At 45.8% G+C, this 26,870-nt stretch overlaps 1 protein-coding gene across 1 annotated transcript in view; it reads right to left on the reverse strand.

The window, feature by feature from the left end:
- The window catches only part of LOC124789932 (nudC domain-containing protein 1), a 154,731-nt gene that overhangs the window by 115,304 nt on the left and 12,557 nt on the right, over positions 1-26,870 (reverse strand). Inside the window, exons 2-3 of the mRNA XM_047257457.1 lie at positions 2,850-3,007; positions 1,412-1,591 (exon numbers count right to left, since the gene is read on the reverse strand). Of these exons, the coding sequence (XP_047113413.1) occupies positions 1,412-1,591; positions 2,850-3,007 (338 nt within the window). The remainder of the gene's footprint in view (positions 1-1,411; positions 1,592-2,849; positions 3,008-26,870) is intronic.

Below are 26,870 nucleotides of genomic sequence, written 5' to 3' on the forward strand. Positions count from 1 at the left end.
GGATACAGTATAAAATGCTTTACTCAGATCTAGTAGTACAGCACAAGTGATGGAATTGTTCTCGAAGCCATCTAGTATGTCTGTCACAAGAGTTTCTACTGCATTTATTGTAGACAATCCTGGCCTAAAACCAAAGAGCAAGGGGGAAAAAAAGATTTTGTTCAGCGAAGTAGTTGCAAAGTTGTGTTTTAATGCAGCATTCTATTATCTTGGATAATATAGGTATGAGGGATATTGGACAGTAACTTTCAGGTTTGTTTTTTTTCTCCTTTTTTATAGATTGGGATAACAATAGTAGCCTTCAGGACCTCAGGAAATTTTCTAGCTGTAAAGTACTATTGATCAGAAAGGTAAGAGGGGCAAAAATAATGTCAATTATTTGTTTCAAGATGGTGTTGCAGATGCCATAGAGATCTTCACTGTATGAGCCATGTAGGTTTGTGACGACTTTGTATACAGTTTGGCAGGTCACCTGTTTCCATTTAAAGGATAAGTTATTTAGGTCAGGAATGTTGTAGGTAAAACTTTCAGAAGTTGCATCATCTGGTGCAGAGGTAGCAGTAGCTTCGAACTTAGTAGTGTTAACAAAAAATTCATTTAATTTTTCTGGCACTATTGGAATTTCTTGCCCGTTTTTATGCTTCCCTGCTATTTTGTTTATTACCTGCCAGGCTGCTTTGCATTTGTTGCTGGAGTTTTCAATGAAAGCATCATTGGCTCTCTGTTTTGCTGTCTGTATTTCAGTCCTATAATTCTTCCTGGCTTCTTTATACCTCTACTTCGATTCTAGGTTACCAGTTTTAGCCATTTTATGTAGGGCAATAAGTGTGTTTCTCGGGTCATGCAGTTCACGAGTGAACCAGTTGTGCTTCATTTTTCTATTTGGTGCACCATCTATTATCATCTTTTTGATTATTTGTGGGCAACAATTTTGAACTAAGCTGATTAGTATGTTCAGGAATAAGTTAAAAGCATTATCGTTGTTATTACAATTACATACTCTGTCCCACTCAAGTTCTGGTAATTTTTGCCTTAACTTTGTAATGTCAGAATATAATAATCTGATGCTCTTAATGTGTTCAGGTTGCTGAGTAGGATAGTTTTACTTCTTTAAATGCAATAAAATTCATTGAAGTGTATGATATTCCAGCACCATTACATTATACTTTGAAAGCTGGTGTAACATAATAGGTGCCACATGCCCACTGGCAATCTTAAATGATCCCGAAACAGGTGTGTCCAAAACATGCTCACAGAGTATTTACAGCCAAGGCACACATCAAACAACAAAGAATTTCTTGAGTAATATATGTGAGAATATGAATCTGTTCAATACAACAACATAATTGGCATGTTATGTAATTATCCAATTGTTGTGTAACTGAAGTTTTAATACATACTGAATCCTTACCTGAAATGAATCTGCTTCCTCTCTGTTACCAGTGTACACAATATACAGACTTCCAGCTCCATCAGAAACAACAGCAAAATCTGCCGATGTGAAACTGAGGGATGGGTTGTAGTGACCAGGCTTGCGGGGATGATGTTTTGTCATCTCCCACATGGTATGAAGACCTTCAAAACGACCTGTCTAACAAAATTGAAATCTGGGGTGAAACAAGGTGCAATGGACAGTGAAATCCCATACAAACTGAGTCAAATACAAGGTTACTGCTGATTTGTCAAGGCCTCTTCACTTTCATTAATCCTTTTTCATCTAGCCTGCTATTAATCCAATGACTAAAATTGCAATGATATCGACAAAGTATAGCATTTTGTATCTGATCTATAATTTAACAAATTATTTGGTGTCATTCACCACAAGCTCCACCTACCAGTGAGTGGCAGAGGGTACCTTGTAGTACTACTGCTGGTCATATACTTTCCTGTACCACTTGCAAACAAGAGTGAGGGAAAAACAACTGCCTATATGCTTCTGTACAAGCCCTAATTTCTCTTATGTTATGTTTGTGATCCTTTCTCAAAATGTATGTTATTCTGTACTTTCAGACCTTTGATAACAGTCTGCACTGGGACACCATGTCAAACACTTACCAGAAATCTAGAAATAAACAATCTGCCTGTTACCCTTCATCCATGTTCCACAGGATATCACTTAAGAAAAGGGCAATGTGGGTTTCACAAGTAATTTGTGGTCAAAAGCTTTTCTGTCTCAAGAAAATTTATTATATTTGAACTGAGTATATGTTCAAGAATTCTGCAGAACACCGATGTCAAGCATATTGGTCAGCAAATTTTTGGTTCTTTTCATTTATCCTTCTTCTAGACAGGGGTCATCAGCACTTTTCTCCAGTCAGTTGAGACTTTGTGCTAAGTGAGAGATTTGCAATAAATGCAATCCAACTAAGGGGCAAATGCCGTTCAGTACACACTGTAAAACCAAACTAAGATTCAGTCTGGATCTGCGGACTTATTTGTTTGGAACTCTTTCAATTGCTCCTCTACACCAGGGACGCCTATTATCATGTCCCCCATATGGGAGTTTGTACAATTGTCAGACACCCATATGTTTGTACTATCCTTCGGCGTGAATGATTTCTTAAATGCAGAATTAAAAATACGGCTTTCCTTTTGCTGTCTTCTACTGCCATGCCAGACTGATCAACAAGTGACTAAGCAATTTTATGTAGGAACAGAATTTTCTCGGGTTCTCTACAAGAGCTTTTACTAAGGTATCCACGTAATATAAATTATTTTCTGATTATACATATGCATAGAAGTGATTATGCAATCCAAAATCTTTGGTGTGGAGAAGCAAGTACTGATCACCACTAGGCAGGATGTAGTTGAAACAAAGATTAGCATTTTGTATCTGACCTTTGACTTACCAAATTATTTTGTCTCACTCGCCGCAGTCTCCACCTCTCATCCACGTAATATAAATTATCTTCTGATAATACATCTGCATACAAGTGATTATGGAGTCCAAAAACTTTGGCATGGAGGAGTGAGTACTGATCATCACTAGGTAGGATGTGGTAAACATCTGACATACAGAAAACAAAGAATGTTATTGTGGTACACTGCAATATGAAATTAAGACAAAAACAGATTTTTTACATTTAAGTTATGCTATCACTAACAATATATCTGAATATTAACACCACATTTCACCACATTTGGAAATAGAACATTATCTTATAAGAAACAGGAACTGACGCTCCAACCACCAGGGATTGATTTAGCCACAGCTAGTTCCAAGTTAGTCTATTACATCAAGAAATATGTAGCTAACAGATGTGAACAATAAGACTGTGAGGCAATATTTATATAAATGTGCTGGAATTTAAAGTGTTGGTAATGGAACTTGGATATTTTTTTAAACAAAAATTTTCTTAAAACACAAACAGTGAAACGCTTCAGACAAACCTGAAAGGAGTGGCCTCTGAAATTGGTAGTAATGTATTTATTTCAGCAGTTAAATTAACTGTGCTACAAATGAACTGTGCATGTGAAATTCTTTGAACAAGATTAACTAGCCAACATTAAGTTAAAAGCTAATTTTTTACACAGTGCTACATGAAGTTAGAAGATGAATACCAGATGATGATATTATGCTACACTAAGTGATCAAAAGTATCCGGACACCCCAAAAACATACATTTTTCATATTAGGTGCAGTGCGCTGCCACCTACTGCCAGGTACTCCATGTCAATGACCTCAGTAGACACTGTGACACTGTGAGAGAGCAGAACGGGGCACTCAGCGGAACTCACGGACTTCGAATATGGTCGGGTGATTGGGTAACACTTGTGTCATATGCCTGTATGCGAGATGTCCACATTCCTAATCATCATTAGGTCCACTATTTCTGATGTGATAGTGAAGTGGGAATATGAAGGGACACGTACAGCACAAAAGCGTACAAATCAATCTCGTCTGTTGACTGACAGAGACCGCCGACAGTTAAAGAGGGTCATAATGTGTAATAGGCAGACATCTATCCAGACCATCAACACAGGCATTCCAAACTGCATCAGTATCGACTGCAAGTACTATGACAGTTAGGTGGGAGGTGAGAAAACTTGGATTTCATGGTCGAGAGACTGCTCATAAGCCACACGTCATGCTGGTAGATGCCAAAACGACACCTCGCTTGGTTTAAGGAGCGTAAGCATTAGACGACTGAACAGTGGAACAATGTTGGGTGGAGTGACGAATCACAGTACACAATATGGCGATCCGATGGCAGTGTGTGGATGTGGCTAATGCCTGGTGAACGTCATCTACCAGCGTGTGTAGTGCCAACAGTAAAATTCGGAGGCAGTGGTGTTAAAGTGTGGTCGTGTTATTCATGGAGGGGGTTGCACCGATGTTTTAAGCATCTTCTTGTTTCCCACTGTTGAAGAGCAATTCGGGATTGTGATTGCATCTTTCAACATGACAGAGCACCTGTTCATAATACACAGCCTGTGGTGAAGTGGTTACACGAGAATAACATCCCTGTAATGGACTGGCCTGCACAGAGTCCTGACCTGAATCCTACAGAACACCTCTGGGATGTTTTGCAACGCTGACTTTGTGCCAGGCTTCACCGACCGACATGGATACCTCTCCTCAGTGCAGCACTCCATGAAGAATGGGCTGCCATTGCCCCAAGAAACATTCCAGCACCTGATTCAACATATGCCTGCAAGAGAGGAAGCTGTCATCAAGGCTAAGGGTGGGCCAACACCATATTGAATTCGAGTATTACCAATGGAGGGCGCCATGAACTTATAAGTCATTTTCAGCCAGGTGTCCGGTACTTTTGATCACATAGTGGATGTTTCAGTGCAATTTCACATACACATAGAGCATATAATGCTTGACTCAAAGAGTTTCAGCAGTTCAATAATATGTGATTTCCAATTAAAGTGATGCTCAATCTGCAGACAAGAATTTTATGTAGGCTTATGGCCTTCATGCTATTGACGATGATATATCCTGCCTAGCGCAGAATTGGACAAACTATTTTTTTCTAGGGTAAATGATAGATCATTTGTTGAGAACGAGTCAATAATAGCTTTGAATATTTTATTAATTGCTCCTTCTCTTGCTGCAGCTCTGTTGGGCTTGATGATGCTGATTGCATCATCAGCAAACAGCACTACTACTGCTGTATAAATGGAAGATAGAAGGCCATTTGCTTATAACAAAAACAGGAGTGGTACCTAAACTGAACCCTGTGGGCTGCCAACAGTAATTTGTCTCTAGTCACAAGAAGATTCATCATGAGAATTGCATATGGTAACAAAGATTTGTCTTAGTTAAATAGGATGTTAACCATTTACTCATTGCACCTCCTAAGCCATCAACTAAATTTCTCCAAAAGAATGATGTGACTTTCACAGTCAAATGATTAAGACAGATAACAAAAAACACCAGTAGGTGAAATATTGTCATTCAGAAACATAAATACACAGTCAGTGAAACGGTTGACAGCATGCTGAATGGAGTTACCTTTCTAAAACCCAAACTGTGAGCAATTCAGAATCTTGGGTTTGCACCATTCTTAAATATATTAACTTACAAAAAATTTTTGAAAGGTAAATTAACAGTGAAATGGATGGATAGTCATTAATATCTGCCTACTACCTTTCTTAATGAAGGGTCTAACAATGCAACAACTTAATCTGAATGGAAAGATATCTTGTAAGAGTAATACATTAAATATGGTGCATGGCTGAGTATGCTAACCATATCAGAGTGAGATGATTTTAATATTTAGCTTGTAATGTTATCAACCTCAAAAATGTTTGTTATATTTCTAAATAACTGAAACACCAGGTTGGAATATCAACACTATTAAGAAGATGATAGATTGCTACTAGCAATAAAAATGACCTGTTGAGTTGCAGACAGGCACAAGAAGAAGACTGTTACACATTGTAGCTTTCGGCTGAAGCTTTCTACAGCAAAGAAAAGGCTGGCCTCTACCTATGGTAGCCTACTGTTCCTGCACCCTCCACCCACCAGTTTTCACCCCCTCTATATTATCACCTCCTCCCTTTTCACATCCCCTATTCTCATTGTGTGTTCCCCCCTGCCAAAGCACTCGCCCATCCTTTCTCCTTCTCTGCTACTTTCCTTTTCTTCTCCCCATCTTTTCCCCCATCCCTCACACCCCACCTCCTGACATTGCACTTGGCAGTCTCATCAGGCTGCAATCTAGTCCCTGCATGCCCTGCCAGACAGCGCTCTTCTCTCCTATCACCATGCCTTGCTATCCCTCCCCCTTCCCCACGACAAGCGATTGCTATTCATGCAACTGTCACGTTCCAGTTAGGTCTGTTGGTGGTAGTGTGTGTGTGTGTGTGTGTGTGTGTGTGTGTGTGTGTGTGTGTGTGTGTTTCTTTGCTGAAGAAGGCTTTATCCTAAAGGTGTATTGTGTAACAGTCTTTTCGTTGTGCCTGTCTGCAACTCAATACATCATCTTTGTGATGAGTAGCAATCTATCCTTTTGCTATATTTTTGATGTGGACCATTCGGTCAGTATCTTTAATTACTAGATCATCTTGCCCTGTGTTGTACTTTCCTCATTTCCCTTTAACTACACTCCATATTGCTTTGATTTTATTTTCTGAATTATTTATCTATGACACGATGTGCATGCTTTTTTATTTCTTCTAATGTTTCCAATAAAACTCCCCCAGCCTCTTACCTCTCTCTTTTTTCCCCTCCTCTACTTCCTCCTTTTCCAATATCCTTCCCCCCTACACCCCCTCACAGCTCCAGAGCACGTAGCAGCCCTAATCTGTCCCCACCACATTCCTGCATGCTTGCACAAGTAGCATTATACCCCCCCCCCCCCCCAAATCCTCCCCCTTCCCACCACAGCCTCCTTCCTTACCCCCACCATCCAGACTGCTTCTCCCACTAGGCACAGTTACTTGCAATCCAGCCTCAATGGCCAGAGACAGTGATCATGTTGTGTGAATATGTGTGTGTTTCATACATTAAAAGAAGGCCTTTTGGTTGGAAGCTCACGTTTACCAGTCTTTTCATTGTGCCTGTCTGCAAATCAATGGCTCCTCTATATGGTGAGTAGTAATCTGTCCTTTCATGATATTGTCATTATTCCATCCTCGATTCTCCATTGTTTGATTTTGCTTAACGGTTTTCCTTCCATTCCGCAGCCCAGTGCTGTTTTCCTTTGTAGCTATTCTCTTTTGCACTTCTTTGCTCAGTCCATCCTTTTCTATGTCTTCATGAGTTTTACCTGTTGCCTACCAAACTGCACACGCTCTGACTTATGAGCCACACTGCATTGCCACCACACACCAAATAGCTAAGTAACTGTGCTTATTGTTGGTTTCTCCCACCAATATAATTAATCATCTACCTTCAAACTGATCACTTTTCCCGTCTTACTCTAACATATATTCCATGTGTCATTTTTGTACGTTCCTGTGCCACGTGAACTTGTTGAACCTCAGGCTACCAACCCACCCCGTCCCTCTCTCTTTCTCTTCTCTTATTCCACTAAGCATACACTAACCTCAACCTCATCTAATACAGTCAACATTCGCTGTCTCCTCTCCCCCCCCCCCCCCCCCGACCCCTCCCTCCCCCCTCTATCGACCCACTGACCTGTATCCCACTTTATCATCTTTTTATTTATTTGCCAGTGTGATTTCATGTCAATTTCAAATAATTTTCGCCTTTTACTATCGGACCTACTCCCTCGCGTTTCACCTTTTTCCTCAACATTTCATTCACTCCGTACTTTTGTGCTTTTCCCCACATATTTTAATTTTTACATTTTATCATGTTTTTATGAGCCTTTTTGCATATATTTTTATGCAATGTATGTATTTTTGCCTTTTTTTATCCTCCACTACGGATCTTTGCTTCTTCCATCTGCACCAAAGCAGAAAAGTTTGCTTATCCCTAGCCAGAACCAGGTCCGAAATACTGTTCCTGCACTGTTACCTGGCTCATGGTCTTACTGCCAAACTACCCATACCTGGCTGCAGCCCCTCCTTCCACAATGATCTCCATCTGTTCAAATTCTACCACTACTCAGCCCTCACCAACCTAATCCTGCAAAATCATGTAAATCAGGCCCAAACCACCTTGCAATACCTCCCCTCCATCCGTAAAATCCTCCTGCCCTGCAGTCCCACAATCCTGTATCCCATTTCTCACGAACTCTCAACCTCCAGGAAATAGAGCAGCATGCACAACATCACTTCAAAAATCTCTCCAGCTTGTTCACCTCCTACTCTCACGTTGGACTACTACTATCAACCATCTGTACAACAGTCTCCAAACCTGCCCCATGTTTCCTCATAGCCAACAAACCTTGCCTCACAGACCACCTACATTTACCACACACTCACACTCAGAAACTCTCACCCACCACCATACAGAATCCAGAACACAAACAGATCCAAAACACAGTCATGAACATTTTCTCCAAAAGACTTAGTCCCACAGAAGTGTCAGTCCTTTCCAAAGGCATAGCCTTTTGCTCCACTCCCAAATTCAATCATGCTGGACTTGTTAAAGACCTTCTCTTCTTCTCCTGGCCCCTAAAGTGGCAGCATATTTTTTTTTTTTTTTTTCCACCAACCCTACCACTCAAACTCAAGCCCAAGCCAATTCTGAATGCTGCCTGACTCAGTTCACTCCTCCATACAATAAACATCCACACCCATTGCTCCCAAATCACCTACTATTAATATTCCACAATTTCTGAACTTCAAACCTTACCTCATCATCAGTCACCAAATCCCTCAACATGAAGCTAACCTCAGATCTGCAGAAAGAACTGCAATCCACCACCTAAAGTCTGATTCTGACCTTATAATCATACCTGCCAACAATGGCTCCACCACTGTCATTTTGAACCACAGTGATTACCTGTGGCAGATGGTCTCTGCCAGCTGTCAGATTCATCCATCTACCCTGTCACTGCTGTGACCCCATTCCAGACATACAACAGATTCTCCAGTCTCTCCTCAAATCCTTATGCCCATCCCATAAACTATCCCCTGAATCTCTCTCTCTCTCTCTCTCTCTCTCTCTCTCTCTCTCTATCTATCTCTCTATCTCCTCACCCCTACCACTAACTGCACTCCTATCTTCCACAGGCTTCCTAGAGACCATGTAGTGGGACGCGAAATTGAAGCATCACCCATCCACCAGTGTCAGCCCAGTTTGCAGGTGAATATAAGTTTAATTTAGTGTTTTGTTTATGTATTTTGTAATATTTGTAATGTTTGTGAATTATATAAAGTTTTGTATTTATTTTTATGTTTCATGTACGGAGAGGACGGCACAACGAACGGGAACAGCATCTTCACTGCCGGGACCAGAGAGAAAATTGCTGGCCACTATACGTTGCGGGTCGACAGCCAAAGAGCAACAGGAGTTGTTGCGCCGTGCTTCTAAAAACTGAAAAAATAAGAATTTGTAATGTTTCTACAACAATGACGTCATAGAAAGTTTAATCATGTTGTAAATGTTCAGTCCTATCTTGTCAAGGCTCATGTTCACGTCTATATGTAGTATATGTGAAGATAATAAACTAGTGTATACTACAAAAGTTTAAATACGTGTTCCGAGAATTTATTTATGAAGAATTAAATTAAGGAAAAAGTATTACTGATTTATTTGACAAGATTATTAATTTTTGACAACGTTCATCGCGAGTTTGGGTCTTGTTTATTTAATGTGGTTTTAATATTTATTAAAGTAGATAACTTGCATTAATATAATTTCTGAGAAGAAACAAATGACATCTAAATTGAAGAAAGTTTGCGCAAACCAATTGGACTGAGTGACGTAATTCTGCGCATACGACTCAAACGATGATGTTTTAATTACAGTTTCGCTCAAGAATCATTCAGAGACAACTTTAAAAAGAATTTAAATAATTTTGAAGTGTTTTGTAACTGACGTAGGTGACGAAGTCTGCACATGGTCATATGTCAAAAGAAAATCATTTATACAAAACTTACGTCGTTACACTACAACCATAAACCCAACCATCCTGGACATCCTATTGTGGCCCAGTTATGATGACCTCTCAGTTCTTGTGGACCAACACCTTCAACATACCCTCCTGTGTCAAATCCACCAACTACATCTTCCATCAAGTCTCCACAGTTTCTGCTCCTTTACTACACAATGCCCTGCTTGTCACTATTGATGCTACCATGCTCTACACTAACATCCTTAATACCAGTGGTCTTGCCGCTATTGAGCACTACCATTCCAAATGTCCAACTGATTTCAAACCTAAAACAGCTTCCTGGTCACCAAGAACAACTAAGTCCTCACTCATAATTATTTCACCTTTGAAGTCATCACCTACATACAAGATATGGTAATGGGTACTCGTATGGCACCATCCTATGCTAACCTACTCATGGGCCATCTGAAGGAATCCTTCCTAAACACCAAGTATCTCAAACCCAATACCTGGTTCAGATTCACTGATGACATCTTTCGTGATCTGGATTGAAGGTGAGGACACCCTAACCACATTCCTCCAGAACCTCAACACCTTCTACCCCATTTGCTTCACCTGGCCCTCCTCAACTCAACAAGGTACCTTCCTCGATGTTGACCTCCACCTCAAAAATGGCTATATCAGTACCTCTGTCCATATCAAGCTTACCAACGAACAGCAATACCTCCTCCTCGACAGCTTCCACACATTTCATATCAAGAAATCCCATCCACACAGCCTAGCCACATGTGCCTGTTGCATCTGCAGTGGCGAGCAGCCCCCTCTCTAAATACACCAAGGGTCTCACTGCGACCTTCGCAGACTGTAATTATGCCTCCCAACCTTGTATAGAAACAGATCTCCCTTGCGTTATCTATTCAGTCATCCATTGTCTCCCAAACTCCCACCGTACAGCCACAAAGGAGGATTCCCCTGGTGACACTGTACCACTCAACACTGGAGCAACTGAATCACATTCTTCAGCAGGGTTTTGACTACATCTCATCGTGCCCTAAAACGATACCTCTCATCGTGCCCTAAAACGAGGAATGCCCTTCACACTACCCTTCCCACCCCATTACACAATATCCTTGTCAATCCCTACACAACCCTTGTTCCCAACCCCTTGCTTCCTGGGTCATATCTTTGTAACAGACCTAGATGCAAGACTTATTCCATACATCCACCCATTGTCACCTGCTCCGGTCCAGTCACAAGCATCATCCATCCCATCCAAGGCACTGATACCTGCGAAGGTTGGCTGATTGGTTGGTTGGTTGGTTTGTAGATTAAGGGGACAAAACTGCAGAGTTATCAGTCCCTTTTTCCTTAGTCACACAGATCTTGGATTAAAACCATAGCCAAAAGAATCCTATCGCCTGAAATCTGGGGAAGGAACAAAATTCATAAAACTGTGTGTGTAACCACAATGAAGCAGAAAACAAAAGTAACAAGCCAAAATTGAAAACATTAACTAAAAGGAAAAAATGGTAGAAGCTGTTACAACAATGCAGCAGACAGCATGAGCTGTTTGACCGCAAAAATAAAAAACGAACGAGCCAGCCACTCTACAGCACACTAAAACTTCCAGCCTAAAAACACAAGGCAATAGAAAAACAGATGGTGAAAAGATGAACATCAAGACTAACAGACAGCACCAGAGGGAACAAGGAAGAGCCAAAATACAGATGTGGTGAAGGCCTGGTAGAGAAGGCCAGACGCCCACCCTTTGAGTGATAAAAACCCCTCTCTTGAATAAAACTGAAAACTTGATCAATTGTTGAGGCATTGTCACCAAACACCATATGTCATTCGTCAGGAAGATTAAAAGTTTGCCTCAGCGTGGCTATATTGAAACAGTCCATCAGCCAAGTATGGTTGATGCAGAGGCGGCAAAGGACAATGGAGTCCCTGTGGCTGATATAAAATGACTTCCAAACACTTGTTGTCTTCTTTATACCATACAACTTATTGGGCATAGTTAGGGTGTGCCATTCAGTATGCCACACCCTGAAAATTTTAAAATGTAATACCAATCGGAAGTCAGTTTCCAGTGTGCCAATTTCCAGACTCTGTTCACAAGTTGCCTCTTTGGCTAGCCTCTCGACAAGTTTATTTCCCAGGATTCCGATGTGTCCCGGGTTCCATACGAAGACCTCTGACCATCCACGTTGTTCGAGGACGTAAACAGACTCTTGGGTGGCCATTACCAAAGGATGGTGAAGACAGCACAGGTTGAAAGTTTATAAGGCACTAAAGGTGTCACTACAAATGAGAAAGTACTCCCCAAAACATGCTCAAGAGCACGAGAGATGGCTACCATCTCTGCAATGAAAACACTGCAGACATCTGGCAAGTAGCACTGTTCAGTATGTCCTGCATGAGGATAAGTGAACTCGACATGTCCATCAACCATCGAGCCATCCGTGAAAACTACCTCTGAACCCCTCTGAACCACAGTACACATCAATAATAAAGAGAAATAGGTGTCAGAGAGCCACAGAATGAACTGAGGCTTTTGGCTCAGATGAACTGTGGTTGGTTGGTTGGTTGGTTGGTTTGTGGGATTAAAGGGACCAGACTGCTACGGTCATTGGTCCCTTTTTCCAAATCCTAAAAACACCCACAGAGAATAAAAACAATTAACAGAATAGAGCACAGACAACACAGAACAAGAGAAACACAGATAAAGACCAGGCAAAACGAATTAAATCACACAGAGTGCGACAGTGGTTGGCCGACCATAGGAACAAAAAAGAGAAAAGCCAACCACCGAGAACACATTAAAAAGTGAGTTGAAAACCGTAGGCCAAAGGCCAGAATCAGCACAAAACAATAAAATAAAATACAAACACTCAGATTAAATGATAAAAATCCCCTGCCCGAATAAAACTGAAAACTAAGCCAACCATAGCAGGGTCATCAGATAGAAGGGCAGGGAGCGTGTCAGGCAGTGCGAACGTCTGCCTGAGCACAGCTAAAAGCGGACACTCCAATAAAATGTGCACCACAGATAAAACGGAGCTGCAGCAACACAGAGGTGGGTCCTCACGGCGCAATAAGTGGCCGTGCGTCAGCTGAGTGTGCCCAATGCGCAGCTGGCAGAGGACAACAGACTCCTGGTGGGAGACCCGAAGGGACGACCACCACACAGTCGTCACCGCCTTGATAGGGCGAAGTTTGTTGGGCATGGGCAGGTTGCGCCATTCAGTGTCCCATAAATCGAAAAGTTTTCGGCGTAAGATTGCCCGCAAATCAGTCACCGGGAGGCCAATCCCCAGAGGTGGGTTACTGGTGGCCTCTTTCGCCAGGTGGTCAACATGTTCATTACCCGGGATACCGACATGATCGGGGGTCCACACTAAGACAACAGAGCGGCCGCAACGGGCAAGAGTATGCAGGGACTCCTGGATAGCCATCACCAGACGAGAACGAGTAGGAGCGGATATACTCTAGGGTACGAAAGGCGGCGACCAGCTCAGCAGTGCAAATGCTGCAGCCAGCCGGCAATGAACATTGTTCGGAATGGTCCCCTAGAGTAAACGCATAACCGACACGACCAGCAACCATTGAGCCGTCAGTGTACGCAATGCCAGAGCCCTGATACATTGCAAGGAGGTAAAGAAAGCGGCGGTGGAAGGCCTCCGGAGGGACTGAGTCCTTCGGGCCCTGTGCCAATTCCAGCTGAAGGCGAGGGCGAGGCACACACCATGGGGGTGTACATAGAGGTGCCCAGAAAGGAGGCGGAAGAGGTAAAGCCCCAAGCCCGGAGAGAAGCTCTCGGACGCGGACCACAATCGTACAACCTGACCGGGGCCGACGTTCTAGCAGATGGATGACCGATTGCGGGAACAGGAGACAATTGTTTGGATGCCCGGGCAAGCTAAAAACATGGGCAGCATAAGCCGCCAGTAAATATTGGCGCCTCAATCGCAGTGGAGGGACACCTGCCTCCACAAGTATGCTGTCCACAGGGCTGGTGCGGAAGGCACCAGTGGCAAGTCGGATCCCGCTGTGTAGTATTGGGTCCAGCACCCGCAACGCAGATGGGGATGCTGAGCCGTAAGCCAGGCTCCCATAATCCAGACGAGACTGTATTAACGCCTGTTAGAGCCGTAGGAGAGTAGATCGGTCGGCGCCCCACCTGGTGTGGCTAAGGCATCGCAGAGCATTTAGATGCCGCCAACACATCTGTTGAAGCTGCCGAATATGAGACAGCCAAGTCAACCGGGGCATCAAAAACTACACCCAAAAACCTATGCGTCTCAACCACAGCAAGAAGTTCGCCATCAAGATAAAGCCGCGGCTCCGGGTGGACAGTGCGTCGCCGGCAGAAATGCATAACGCAGGTCTTGGCAGCCGAAAACTGAAAGCCATGTGCTACAGCCCAAGACTGCGCCTTACGGATAGCGCCCTGTAGCTGACGTTCAGCAGCTGCAATGCCAATAGAGCTGTAGTAAAGGCAGAAGTCGTCAGCATACAGGGACACTGAGACAGACGTCTCCACCGCCGCAGCGAGCCCGTTAATGGCTATTAAAAACAGGCAGACACTTAAAACAGATCCCTGGGGCACTCCGTTCTCCTGGACGCGGGAGGAACTATGGGAGGCAGCGACTTGCACGCGGAACGTACGATACGACAGAAAATTGCGGATAAAGATCGGCAGAGGGCCCCAAAGACCCCATCCATGAAGCGTAGAAAGGATGTGATGACGCCATGTCGTATGGTATGCCTTCTGCATGTCGAAAAAGACAGCGACCAGGTGCTGACGGCGGGCAAAGGCAGTACGGATGGCCGACTCCAGACTCACCAGATTGTCGGCGGCGGAGCGACCTTTATGGAATCCACCCTGAGAAGGAGCCAGAAGGCCCCTTGACTCCAGTACCCAGTTCAACCGCCGGCTCACCATCCGTTCAAGCAATTTGCAAAGAACGCTGGTGAGGCTAATGGGACGGTAGCTGTCCACCTCCAAAGGGTTCTTCCCAGGTTTCAGAATGGGGATAACAATACTTTCTTGCCATTGTGACGGAAACTCACCCTCGACCCAAATGCGGTTGTAAAGGACGAGGAGCCGTCGCTGGCAGTCCACTGAAAGGTGTTTCAGCATCTGACAGTGGATGCCATCTGGCCCAGGAGCGGTATCAGGGCAAGTGGCAAGGGCACTGTGAAATTCCCACTCACTGAATGGAGCATTGTAGGATTCAGAATGGTGGGTGCGAAAAGAAAGGCTCCGACGTTCCATCCGCTCTTTAATGGAGCGGAAGGCCAGTGGGTAATTGGAAGAAGCGGAACTCATAGCAAAATGCTCCGCCAAGCTGTTGGCAATTTTGTCGGAGTCTGTACAAACTGCTCCATTCAGTGTGAGCGCAGGGATGCTGACAGGGGTCTGATAGCCGTAGAGGTGTCGAATCTTGGCCCAGACATGCGATGGAGAGACATGGAGGCCAATGATGGACACATACCGCTCCCAGCACTCCTGCTTGCTTTGGTGGATAAGGCGGCGGGCCCACGCACGCAGCCGTTTGAAGGTGATGAGGTGTTCAATGCAGGGATGTCGCTTGTGACGCTGGAGCGCCCGCCGACGATCTTTAAACGCTCCAGCGATCCCAGGCGACCACCAAGGCACAGTCCGCCGCCGAGGGGACCCAGAAGAACGGGGAATGGCAGTGGAGGAGAACGAGTCCCAGTCAGCCTTATTCATAGACCGTCTGCTAGGGCGCCCAGAAGAGTGACACTGTGGTAGTGACAGAAAGATCGGAAAGTGGTCACTACCATACAGGTCGTCATGCACACTCCATTGGACAGACAATAAGAGGCTAGGGCTACAGATCGAAAGGTCAATGGTGGAGTATGTGCCATGGGCCACACTGAAGTGTGTGAAGGCACCATCATTTAAAATCGAGAGATTGACCTGCGACAATAAATGCTCAACGGTGGTGCCTCGACCTGTTGCCACTGACCCACCCCACAAAGGGTTGTGTGTGTTGAAGTCGCCCAGTAACAAGAAAGGTGGCGGCAGTTGGGCTATCAGAGCAGCCAGTACATGCTGTGCGACAGCACCATCCGGTGGAAGGTAAAGACTGCACACGGTAACAGCCTGTGGCGTCCACATCCGAACAGCGACAGCCTCTAAAGCTGCTTGTAGAGGTGCAGACTCGCTGTGAAGAGAGTTAAGGACATACAAGCAGACGCCACCAGACACCCTTTCATAAGCTGCCCGGTTCTTATAATAACCCCGATAGCCATGGAGGGCGGGGGTTCGCATTGCTGGAAACCAAGTTTTCTGAAGAGCAATGCAGAAGAAAGGGTGAAGGCTGATAAGTTGTCGGAGCTCAGCTAGATGGTGGAAGAAACCGCTGCAGTTACACTGGAGTATGAAATTGTCCATGGCTGAGAAGGCGTGAAGGGACTAGGAAGGCAGATTACGCCGCTGGGTCACCTGCTGCCTCCAATTGAGCACCGGTGCTAGCGTTATGGTGTCGGAGGGACCGGCGAGATCGAGATCCTCAGCGGATGCCAGAATCTCCACCTCGTCCTCAGACGCAGAGCAGGAAGGTTGCGGTGGGGTGGCTGCCACCTCGAGTTCCTTGGGCTTAGAGCTCTTCTTCTTGGATTTCTCACGCTGCTCCTTCGGTTTAACTGGCTGGGAGGGCTTCACCGATTCAGTCTCCGGGACTGAGGAGGATCTTTAAGCCCTACGACCAGCGGATTGTGGGCACTTACGCAACTGTCGGTCGTCACCCTTTCCGCTGGTGGAAACCAAGGGACCCCTTGTGAGCATGAGAAGCCGAAGAAGTTGGACACTTCTCCGGCTTAGAAGCAGGGACGGACGTCCCCGATGGGTGGGATGGTGTTGCTCCTGAGGTAGGTGAGGCTGGAAGTGCAGCGGGAAGACATATGGCCGAACTTCCAGCACTTGAAGCACCGCATCGGGGGAGGGATATAGGGCTTGACGTCACATCAGTAGACCATCACCTTGACCTTTTCCGGTAACGTATCACCCTCGAAGGCCAAGATGAAGGCACCGGTAGCAATCTGATTTTCCTTTGGACCCCGATAAACGCGCCGGACGAAATGTACACCTCGGCGCTCTAAGTTGGCGCGCAGCTCGTCATCAGACTGCAAAAGAAGGTCCTTATGGTAAATAACTCCCTGAACCATATTTGCAGTTGTGGGAGATGGATCTTCGTGTTAGGGACAAGGAGACAGTAATTCAGGTGTTTAGGCGAGCTGCAAATGTGGGTGGTATAAATTACAAGCAGTTATTGTCACTGGATCCACAATGGAGGAACCCCAGTTTCCACTAGTAGGCTGTTCACAGGGCTCATCCAGAAAGCTCCCGTCACAAGCTGAACTCCACAGTGGTGTATAGGGTCCAGCTAAGGGCGATGCTGAACCATATGCCAGGCTCCCACAGTCAAGGCGGTAATATACAAGGGCTTTGTACAGCTGCAACAGTGTAGGATGATCTGGACCCCAGTCAGTGCGGCTCAGGCATCAAAGAATGATAAGGTGCTGCCAGCACTTTTGCTTAAGCTGGCAAAGATGGGAAAGAATCAAAAACCAGTTCTGAAAAGCGATAAGAGTCCATTACATTATGGAGATGGCCATCAATATAAAGTTGTGGGTGGGGGTGAATTGTACAACGGTGACAGAAGTGCATGATGCAAGTCTCAGTGGCTGAAAACTGAAAGCCGTGGGTGAGGGACCATGACTGCGCCTTTCTTATGGCTAACTGCAGTCAAAGTTCAGCCACACCAATAGTACATTACAAAAAGGAAATACAGAAGTTGCAGAGCTGTTTTGAGACCATTAATGGCCACTGAAAAGAGAGGGATGCTCAGTATACAGACCTGCGGGACCCCATTCTCTTGGATGTGCAGGGAACTGTGTGAAGCATCGACTAACTCTGAAGGTGTAGAATGATAAAAAATTCTGTATAAAAATCTGGAGCGGGTCCCAGAGACCCCACTCATGTAATGTAGTGAGGATGTGATGTTGTCATGTTTTTTTATCCTCCACTACGGATCTTTGCTTCTTCCATCTGCACCAAAGCAGAAAAGTTTGCTTATCCCTAGCCAGAACCAGGTCCGAAATACTGTTCCTGCACTGTTACCTGGCTCATGGTCTTACTGCCAAACTACCCATACCTGGCTGCAGCCCCTCCTTCCACAATGATCTCCATCTGTTCAAATTCTACCACTACTCAGCCCTCACCAACCTAATCCTGCAAAATCATGTAAATCAGGCCCAAACCACCTTGCAATACCTCCCCTCCATCCGTAAAATCCTCCTGCCCTGCAGTCCCACAATCCTGTATCCCATTTCTCACGAACTCTCAACCTCCAGGAAATAGAGCAGCATGCACAACATCACTTCAAAAATCTCTCCAGCTTGTTCACCTCCTACTCTCACGTTGGACTACTACTATCAACCATCTGTACAACAGTCTCCAAACCTGCCCCATGTTTCCTCATAGCCAACAAACCTTGCCTCACAGACCACCTACATTTACCACACACTCACACTCAGAAACTCTCACCCACCACCATACAGAATCCAGAACACAAACAGATCCAAAACACAGTCATGAACATTTTCTCCAAAAGACTTAGTCCCACAGAAGTGTCAGTCCTTTCCAAAGGCATAGCCTTTTGCTCCACTCCCAAATTCAATCATGCTGGACTTGTTAAAGACCTTCTCTTCTTCTCCTGGCCCCTAAAGTGGCAGCATATTTTTTTTTTTTTTTTTCCACCAACCCTACCACTCAAACTCAAGCCCAAGCCAATTCTGAATGCTGCCTGACTCAGTTCACTCCTCCATACAATAAACATCCACACCCATTGCTCCCAAATCACCTACTATTAATATTCCACAATTTCTGAACTTCAAACCTTACCTCATCATCAGTCACCAAATCCCTCAACATGAAGCTAACCTCAGATCTGCAGAAAGAACTGCAATCCACCACCTAAAGTCTGATTCTGACCTTATAATCATACCTGCCAACAATGGCTCCACCACTGTCATTTTGAACCACAGTGATTACCTGTGGCAGATGGTCTCTGCCAGCTGTCAGATTCATCCATCTACCCTGTCACTGCTGTGACCCCATTCCAGACATACAACAGATTCTCCAGTCTCTCCTCAAATCCTTATGCCCATCCCATAAACTATCCCCTGAATCTCTCTCTCTCTCTCTCTCTCTCTCTCTCTCTCTCTCTATCTATCTCTCTATCTCCTCACCCCTACCACTAACTGCACTCCTATCTTCCACAGGCTTCCTAGAGACCATGTAGTGGGACGCGAAATTGAAGCATCACCCATCCACCAGTGTCAGCCCAGTTTGCAGGTGAATATAAGTTTAATTTAGTGTTTTGTTTATGTATTTTGTAATATTTGTAATGTTTGTGAATTATATAAAGTTTTGTATTTATTTTTATGTTTCATGTACGGAGAGGACGGCACAACGAACGGGAACAGCATCTTCACTGCCGGGACCAGAGAGAAAATTGCTGGCCACTATACGTTGCGGGTCGACAGCCAAAGAGCAACAGGAGTTGTTGCGCCGTGCTTCTAAAAACTGAAAAAATAAGAATTTGTAATGTTTCTACAACAATGACGTCATAGAAAGTTTAATCATGTTGTAAATGTTCAGTCCTATCTTGTCAAGGCTCATGTTCACGTCTATATGTAGTATATGTGAAGATAATAAACTAGTGTATACTACAAAAGTTTAAATACGTGTTCCGAGAATTTATTTATGAAGAATTAAATTAAGGAAAAAGTATTACTGATTTATTTGACAAGATTATTAATTTTTGACAACGTTCATCGCGAGTTTGGGTCTTGTTTATTTAATGTGGTTTTAATATTTATTAAAGTAGATAACTTGCATTAATATAATTTCTGAGAAGAAACAAATGACATCTAAATTGAAGAAAGTTTGCGCAAACCAATTGGACTGAGTGACGTAATTCTGCGCATACGACTCAAACGATGATGTTTTAATTACAGTTTCGCTCAAGAATCATTCAGAGACAACTTTAAAAAGAATTTAAATAATTTTGAAGTGTTTTGTAACTGACGTAGGTGACGAAGTCTGCACATGGTCATATGTCAAAAGAAAATCATTTATACAAAACTTACGTCGTTACACTACAACCATAAACCCAACCATCCTGGACATCCTATTGTGGCCCAGTTATGATGACCTCTCAGTTCTTGTGGACCAACACCTTCAACATACCCTCCTGTGTCAAATCCACCAACTACATCTTCCATCAAGTCTCCACAGTTTCTGCTCCTTTACTACACAATGCCCTGCTTGTCACTATTGATGCTACCATGCTCTACACTAACATCCTTAATACCAGTGGTCTTGCCGCTATTGAGCACTACCATTCCAAATGTCCAACTGATTTCAAACCTAAAACAGCTTCCTGGTCACCAAGAACAACTAAGTCCTCACTCATAATTATTTCACCTTTGAAGTCATCACCTACATACAAGATATGGTAATGGGTACTCGTATGGCACCATCCTATGCTAACCTACTCATGGGCCATCTGAAGGAATCCTTCCTAAACACCAAGTATCTCAAACCCAATACCTGGTTCAGATTCACTGATGACATCTTTCGTGATCTGGATTGAAGGTGAGGACACCCTAACCACATTCCTCCAGAACCTCAACACCTTCTACCCCATTTGCTTCACCTGGCCCTCCTCAACTCAACAAGGTACCTTCCTCGATGTTGACCTCCACCTCAAAAATGGCTATATCAGTACCTCTGTCCATATCAAGCTTACCAACGAACAGCAATACCTCCTCCTCGACAGCTTCCACACATTTCATATCAAGAAATCCCATCCACACAGCCTAGCCACATGTGCCTGTTGCATCTGCAGTGGCGAGCAGCCCCCTCTCTAAATACACCAAGGGTCTCACTGCGACCTTCGCAGACTGTAATTATGCCTCCCAACCTTGTATAGAAACAGATCTCCCTTGCGTTATCTATTCAGTCATCCATTGTCTCCCAAACTCCCACCGTACAGCCACAGAGGAGGATTCCCCTGGTGACACTGTACCACTTAACACTGGAGCAACTGAATCACATTCTTCAGCAGGGTTTTGACTACATCTCATCGTGCCCTAAAACGATACCTCTCATCGTGCCCTAAAACGAGGAATGCCCTTCACACTACCCTTCCCACCCCATTACACAATATCCTTGTCAATCCCTACACAACCCTTGTTCCCAACCCCTTGCTTCCTGGGTCATATCTTTGTAACAGACCTAGATGCAAGACTTATTCCATACATCCACCCATTGTCACCTGCTCCGGTCCAGTCACAAGCATCATCCATCCCATCCAAGGCACTGATACCTGCGAAGGTTGGCTGATTGGTTGGTTGGTTGGTTTGTAGATTAAGGGGACAAAACTGCAGAGTTATCAGTCCCTTTTTCCTTAGTCACACAGATCTTGGATTAAAACCATAGCCAAAAGAATCCTATCGCCTGAAATCTGGGGAAGGAACAAAATTCATAAAACTGTGTGTGTAACCACAATGAAGCAGAAAACAAAAGTAACAAGCCAAAATTGAAAACATTAACTAAAAGGAAAAAATGGTAGAAGCTGTTACAACAATGCAGCAGACAGCATGAGCTGTTTGACCGCAAAAATAAAAAACGAACGAGCCAGCCACTCTACAGCACACTAAAACTTCCAGCCTAAAAACACAAGGCAATAGAAAAACAGATGGTGAAAAGATGAACATCAAGACTAACAGACAGCACCAGAGGGAACAAGGAAGAGCCAAAATACAGATGTGGTGAAGGCCTGGTAGAGAAGGCCAGACGCCCACCCTTTGAGTGATAAAAACCCCTCTCTTGAATAAAACTGAAAACTTGATCAATTGTTGAGGCATTGTCACCAAACACCATATGTCATTCGTCAGGAAGATTAAAAGTTTGCCTCAGCGTGGCTATATTGAAACAGTCCATCAGCCAAGTATGGTTGATGCAGAGGCGGCAAAGGACAATGGAGTCCCTGTGGCTGATATAAAATGACTTCCAAACACTTGTTGTCTTCTTTATACCATACAACTTATTGGGCATAGTTAGGGTGTGCCATTCAGTATGCCACACCCTGAAAATTTTAAAATGTAATACCAATCGGAAGTCAGTTTCCAGTGTGCCAATTTCCAGACTCGGTTCACAAGTTGCCTCTTTGGCTAGCCTCTCGACAAGTTTATTTCCCAGGATTCCGATGTGTCCCGGGTTCCATACGAAGACCTCTGACCATCCACGTTGTTCGAGGACGTAAACAGACTCTTGGGTGGCCATTACCAAAGGATGGTGAAGACAGCACAGGTTGAAAGTTTATAAGGCACTAAAGGTGTCACTACAAATGAGAAAGTACTCCCCAAAACATGCTCAAGAGCACGAGAGATGGCTACCATCTCTGCAATGAAAACACTGCAGACATCTGGCAAGTAGCACTGTTCAGTATGTCCTGCATGAGGATAAGTGAACTCGACATGTCCATCAACCATCGAGCCATCCGTGAAAACTACCTCTGAACCCCTCTGAACCACAGTACACATCAATAATAAAGAGAAATAGGTGTCAGAGAGCCACAGAATGAACTGAGGCTTTTGGCTCAGATGAACTGTGGTTGGTTGGTTGGTTGGTTGGTTTGTGGGATTAAAGGGACCAGACTGCTACGGTCATTGGTCCCTTTTTCCAAATCCTAAAAACACCCACAGAGAATAAAAACAATTAACAGAATAGAGCACAGACAACACAGAACAAGAGAAACACAGATAAAGACCAGGCAAAACGAATTAAATCACACAGAGTGCGACAGTGGTTGGCCGACCATAGGAACAAAAAAGAGAAAAGCCAACCACCGAGAACACATTAAAAAGTGAGTTGAAAACCGTAGGCCAAAGGCCAGAATCAGCACAAAACAATAAAATAAAACACAAACACTCAGATTAAATGATAAAAATCCCCTGCCCGAATAAAACTGAAAACTAAGCCAACCATAGCAGGGTCATCAGATAGAAGGGCAGGGAGCGTGTCAGGCAGTGCGAACGTCTGCCTGAGCACAGCTAAAAGCGGACACTCCAATAAAATGTGCACCACAGATAAAACGGAGCTGCAGCAACACAGAGGTGGGTCCTCACGGCGCAATAAGTGGCCGTGCGTCAGCTGAGTGTGCCCAATGCGCAGCTGGCAGAGGACAACAGACTCCTGGCGGGAGACCCGAAGGGACGACCACCACACAGTCGTCACCGCCTTGATAGGGCGAAGTTTGTTGGGCATGGGCAGGTTGCGCCATTCAGTGTCCCATAAATCGAAAAGTTTTCGGCGTAAGATTGCCCGCAAATCAGTCACCGGGAGGCCAATCCCCAGAGGTGGGTTACTGGTGGCCTCTTTCGCCAGGTGGTCAACATGTTCATTACCCGGGATACCGACATGATCGGGGGTCCACACTAAGACAACAGAGCGGCCGCAACGGGCAAGAGTATGCAGGGACTCCTGGATAGCCATCACCAGACGAGAACGAGTAGGAGCGGATATACTCTAGGGTACGAAAGGCGGCGACCAGCTCAGCAGTGCAAATGCTGCAGCCAGCCGGCAATGAACATTGTTCGGAATGGTCCCCTAGAGTAAACGCATAACCGACACGACCAGCAACCATTGAGCCGTCAGTGTACGCAATGCCAGAGCCCTGATACATTGCAAGGAGGTAAAGAAAGCGGCGGTGGAAGGCCTCCGGAGGGACTGAGTCCTTCGGGCCCTGTGCCAATTCCAGCTGAAGGCGAGGGCGAGGCACACACCATGGGGGTGTACATAGAGGTGCCCAGAAAGGAGGCGGAAGAGGTAAAGCCCCAAGCCCGGAGAGAAGCTCTCGGACGCGGACCACAATCGTACAACCTGACCGGGGCCGACGTTCTAGCAGATGGATGACCGATTGCGGGAACAGGAGACAATTGTTTGGATGCCCGGGCAAGCTAAAAACATGGGCAGCATAAGCCGCCAGTAAATATTGGCGCCTCAATCGCAGTGGAGGGACACCTGCCTCCACAAGTATGCTGTCCACAGGGCTGGTGCGGAAGGCACCAGTGGCAAGTCGGATCCCGCTGTGTAGTATTGGGTCCAGCACCCGCAACGCAGATGGGGATGCTGAGCCGTAAGCCAGGCTCCCATAATCCAGACGAGACTGTATTAACGCCTGTTAAGAGCCGTAGGAGAGTAGATCGGTCGGCGCCCCACCTGGTGTGGCTAAGGCATCGCAGAGCATTTAGATGCCGCCAACACATCTGTTGAAGCTGCCGAATATGAGGCAGCCAAGTCAACCGGGGCATCAAAAACTACACCCAAAAACCTATGCGTCTCAACCACAGCAAGAAGTTCGCCATCAAGATAAAGCCGCGGCTCCGGGTGGACAGTGCGTCGCCGGCAGAAATGCATAACGCAGGTCTTGGCAGCCGAAAACTGAAAGCCATGTGCTACAGCCCAAGACTGCGCCTTACGGATAGCGCCCTGTAGCTGACGTTCAGCAGCTGCAATGCCAATAGAGCTGTAGTAAAGGCAGAAGTCGTCAGCATACAGGGACACTGAGACAGACGTCTCCACCGCCGCAGCGAGCCCGTTAATGGCTATTAAAAACAGGCAGACACTTAAAACAGATCCCTGGGGCACTCCGTTCTCCTGGACGCGGGAGGAACTATGGGAGGCAGCGACTTGCACGCGGAACGTACGATACGACAGAAAATTGCGGATAAAGATCGGCAGAGGGCCCCAAAGACCCCATCCATGAAGCGTAGAAAGGATGTGATGACGCCATGTCGTATGGTATGCCTTCTGCATGTCGAAAAAGACAGCGACCAGGTGCTGACGGCGGGCAAAGGCAGTACGGATGGCCGACTCCAGACTCACCAGATTGTCGGCGGCGGAGCGACCTTTATGGAATCCACCCTGAGAAGGAGCCAGAAGGCCCCTTGACTCCAGTACCCAGTTCAACCGCCGGCTCACCATCCGTTCAAGCAATTTGCAAAGAACGCTGGTGAGGCTAATGGGACGGTAGCTGTCCACCTCCAAAGGGTTCTTCCCAGGTTTCAGAATGGGGATAACAATACTTTCTTGCCATTGTGACGGAAACTCACCCTCGACCCAAATGCGGTTGTAAAGGACGAGGAGCCGTCGCTGGCAGTCCACTGAAAGGTGTTTCAGCATCTGACAGTGGATGCCATCTGGCCCAGGAGCGGTATCAGGGCAAGTGGCAAGGGCACTGTGAAATTCCCACTCACTGAATGGAGCATTGTAGGATTCAGAATGGTGGGTGCGAAAAGAAAGGCTCCGACGTTCCATCCGCTCTTTAATGGAGCGGAAGGCCAGTGGGTAATTGGAAGAAGCGGAACTCATAGCAAAATGCTCCGCCAAGCTGTTGGCAATTTTGTCGGAGTCTGTACAAACTGCTCCATTCAGTGTGAGCGCAGGGATGCTGACAGGGGTCTGATAGCCGTAGAGGTGTCGAATCTTGGCCCAGACATGCGATGGAGAGACATGGAGGCCAATGATGGACACATACCGCTCCCAGCACTCCTGCTTGCTTTGGTGGATAAGGCGGCGGGCCCACGCACGCAGCCGTTTGAAGGTGATGAGGTGTTCAATGCAGGGATGTCGCTTGTGACGCTGGAGCGCCCGCCGACGATCTTTAAACGCTCCAGCGATCCCAGGCGACCACCAAGGCACAGTCCGCCGCCGAGGGGACCCAGAAGAACGGGGAATGGCAGTGGAGGAGAACGAGTCCCAGTCAGCCTTATTCATAGACCGTCTGCTAGGGCGCCCAGAAGAGTGACACTGTGGTAGTGACAGAAAGATCGGAAAGTGGTCACTACCATACAGGTCGTCATGCACACTCCATTGGACAGACAATAAGAGGCTAGGGCTACAGATCGAAAGGTCAATGGTGGAGTATGTGCCATGGGCCACACTGAAGTGTGTGAAGGCACCATCATTTAAAATCGAGAGATTGACCTGCGACAATAAATGCTCAACGGTGGTGCCTCGACCTGTTGCCACTGACCCACCCCACAAAGGGTTGTGTGTGTTGAAGTCGCCCAGTAACAAGAAAGGTGGCGGCAGTTGGGCTATCAGAGCAGCCAGTACATGCTGTGCGACAGCACCATCCGGTGGAAGGTAAAGACTGCACACGGTAACAGCCTGTGGCGTCCACATCCGAACAGCGACAGCCTCTAAAGCTGCTTGTAGAGGTGCAGATTCGCTGTGAAGAGAGTTAAGGACATACAAGCAGACGCCACCAGACACCCTTTCATAAGCTGCCCGGTTCTTATAATAACCCCGATAGCCATGGAGGGCGGGGGTTCGCATTGCTGGAAACCAAGTTTTCTGAAGAGCAATGCAGAAGAAAGGGTGAAGGCTGATAAGTTGTCGGAGCTCAGCTAGATGGTGGAAGAAACCGCTGCAGTTACACTGGAGTATGAAATTGTCCATGGCTGAGAAGGCGTGAAGGGACTAGGAAGGCAGATTACGCCGCTGGGTCACCTGCTGCCTCCAATTGAGCACCGGTGCTAGCGTTATGGTGTCGGAGGGACCGGCGAGATCGAGATCCTCAGCGGATGCCAGAATCTCCACCTCGTCCTCAGACGCAGAGCAGGAAGGTTGCGGTGGGGTGGCTGCCACCTCGAGTTCCTTGGGCTTAGAGCTCTTCTTCTTGGATTTCTCACGCTGCTCCTTCGGTTTAACTGGCTGGGAGGGCTTCACCGATTCAGTCTCCGGGACTGAGGAGGATCTTTAAGCCCTACGACCAGCGGATTGTGGGCACTTACGCAACTGTCGGTCGTCACCCTTTCCGCTGGTGGAAACCAAGG

This window comes from Schistocerca piceifrons, chromosome 3 (genome assembly GCF_021461385.2).
Source record: "Schistocerca piceifrons isolate TAMUIC-IGC-003096 chromosome 3, iqSchPice1.1, whole genome shotgun sequence".
NCBI lineage: Eukaryota > Metazoa > Arthropoda > Insecta > Orthoptera > Acrididae > Schistocerca > Schistocerca piceifrons.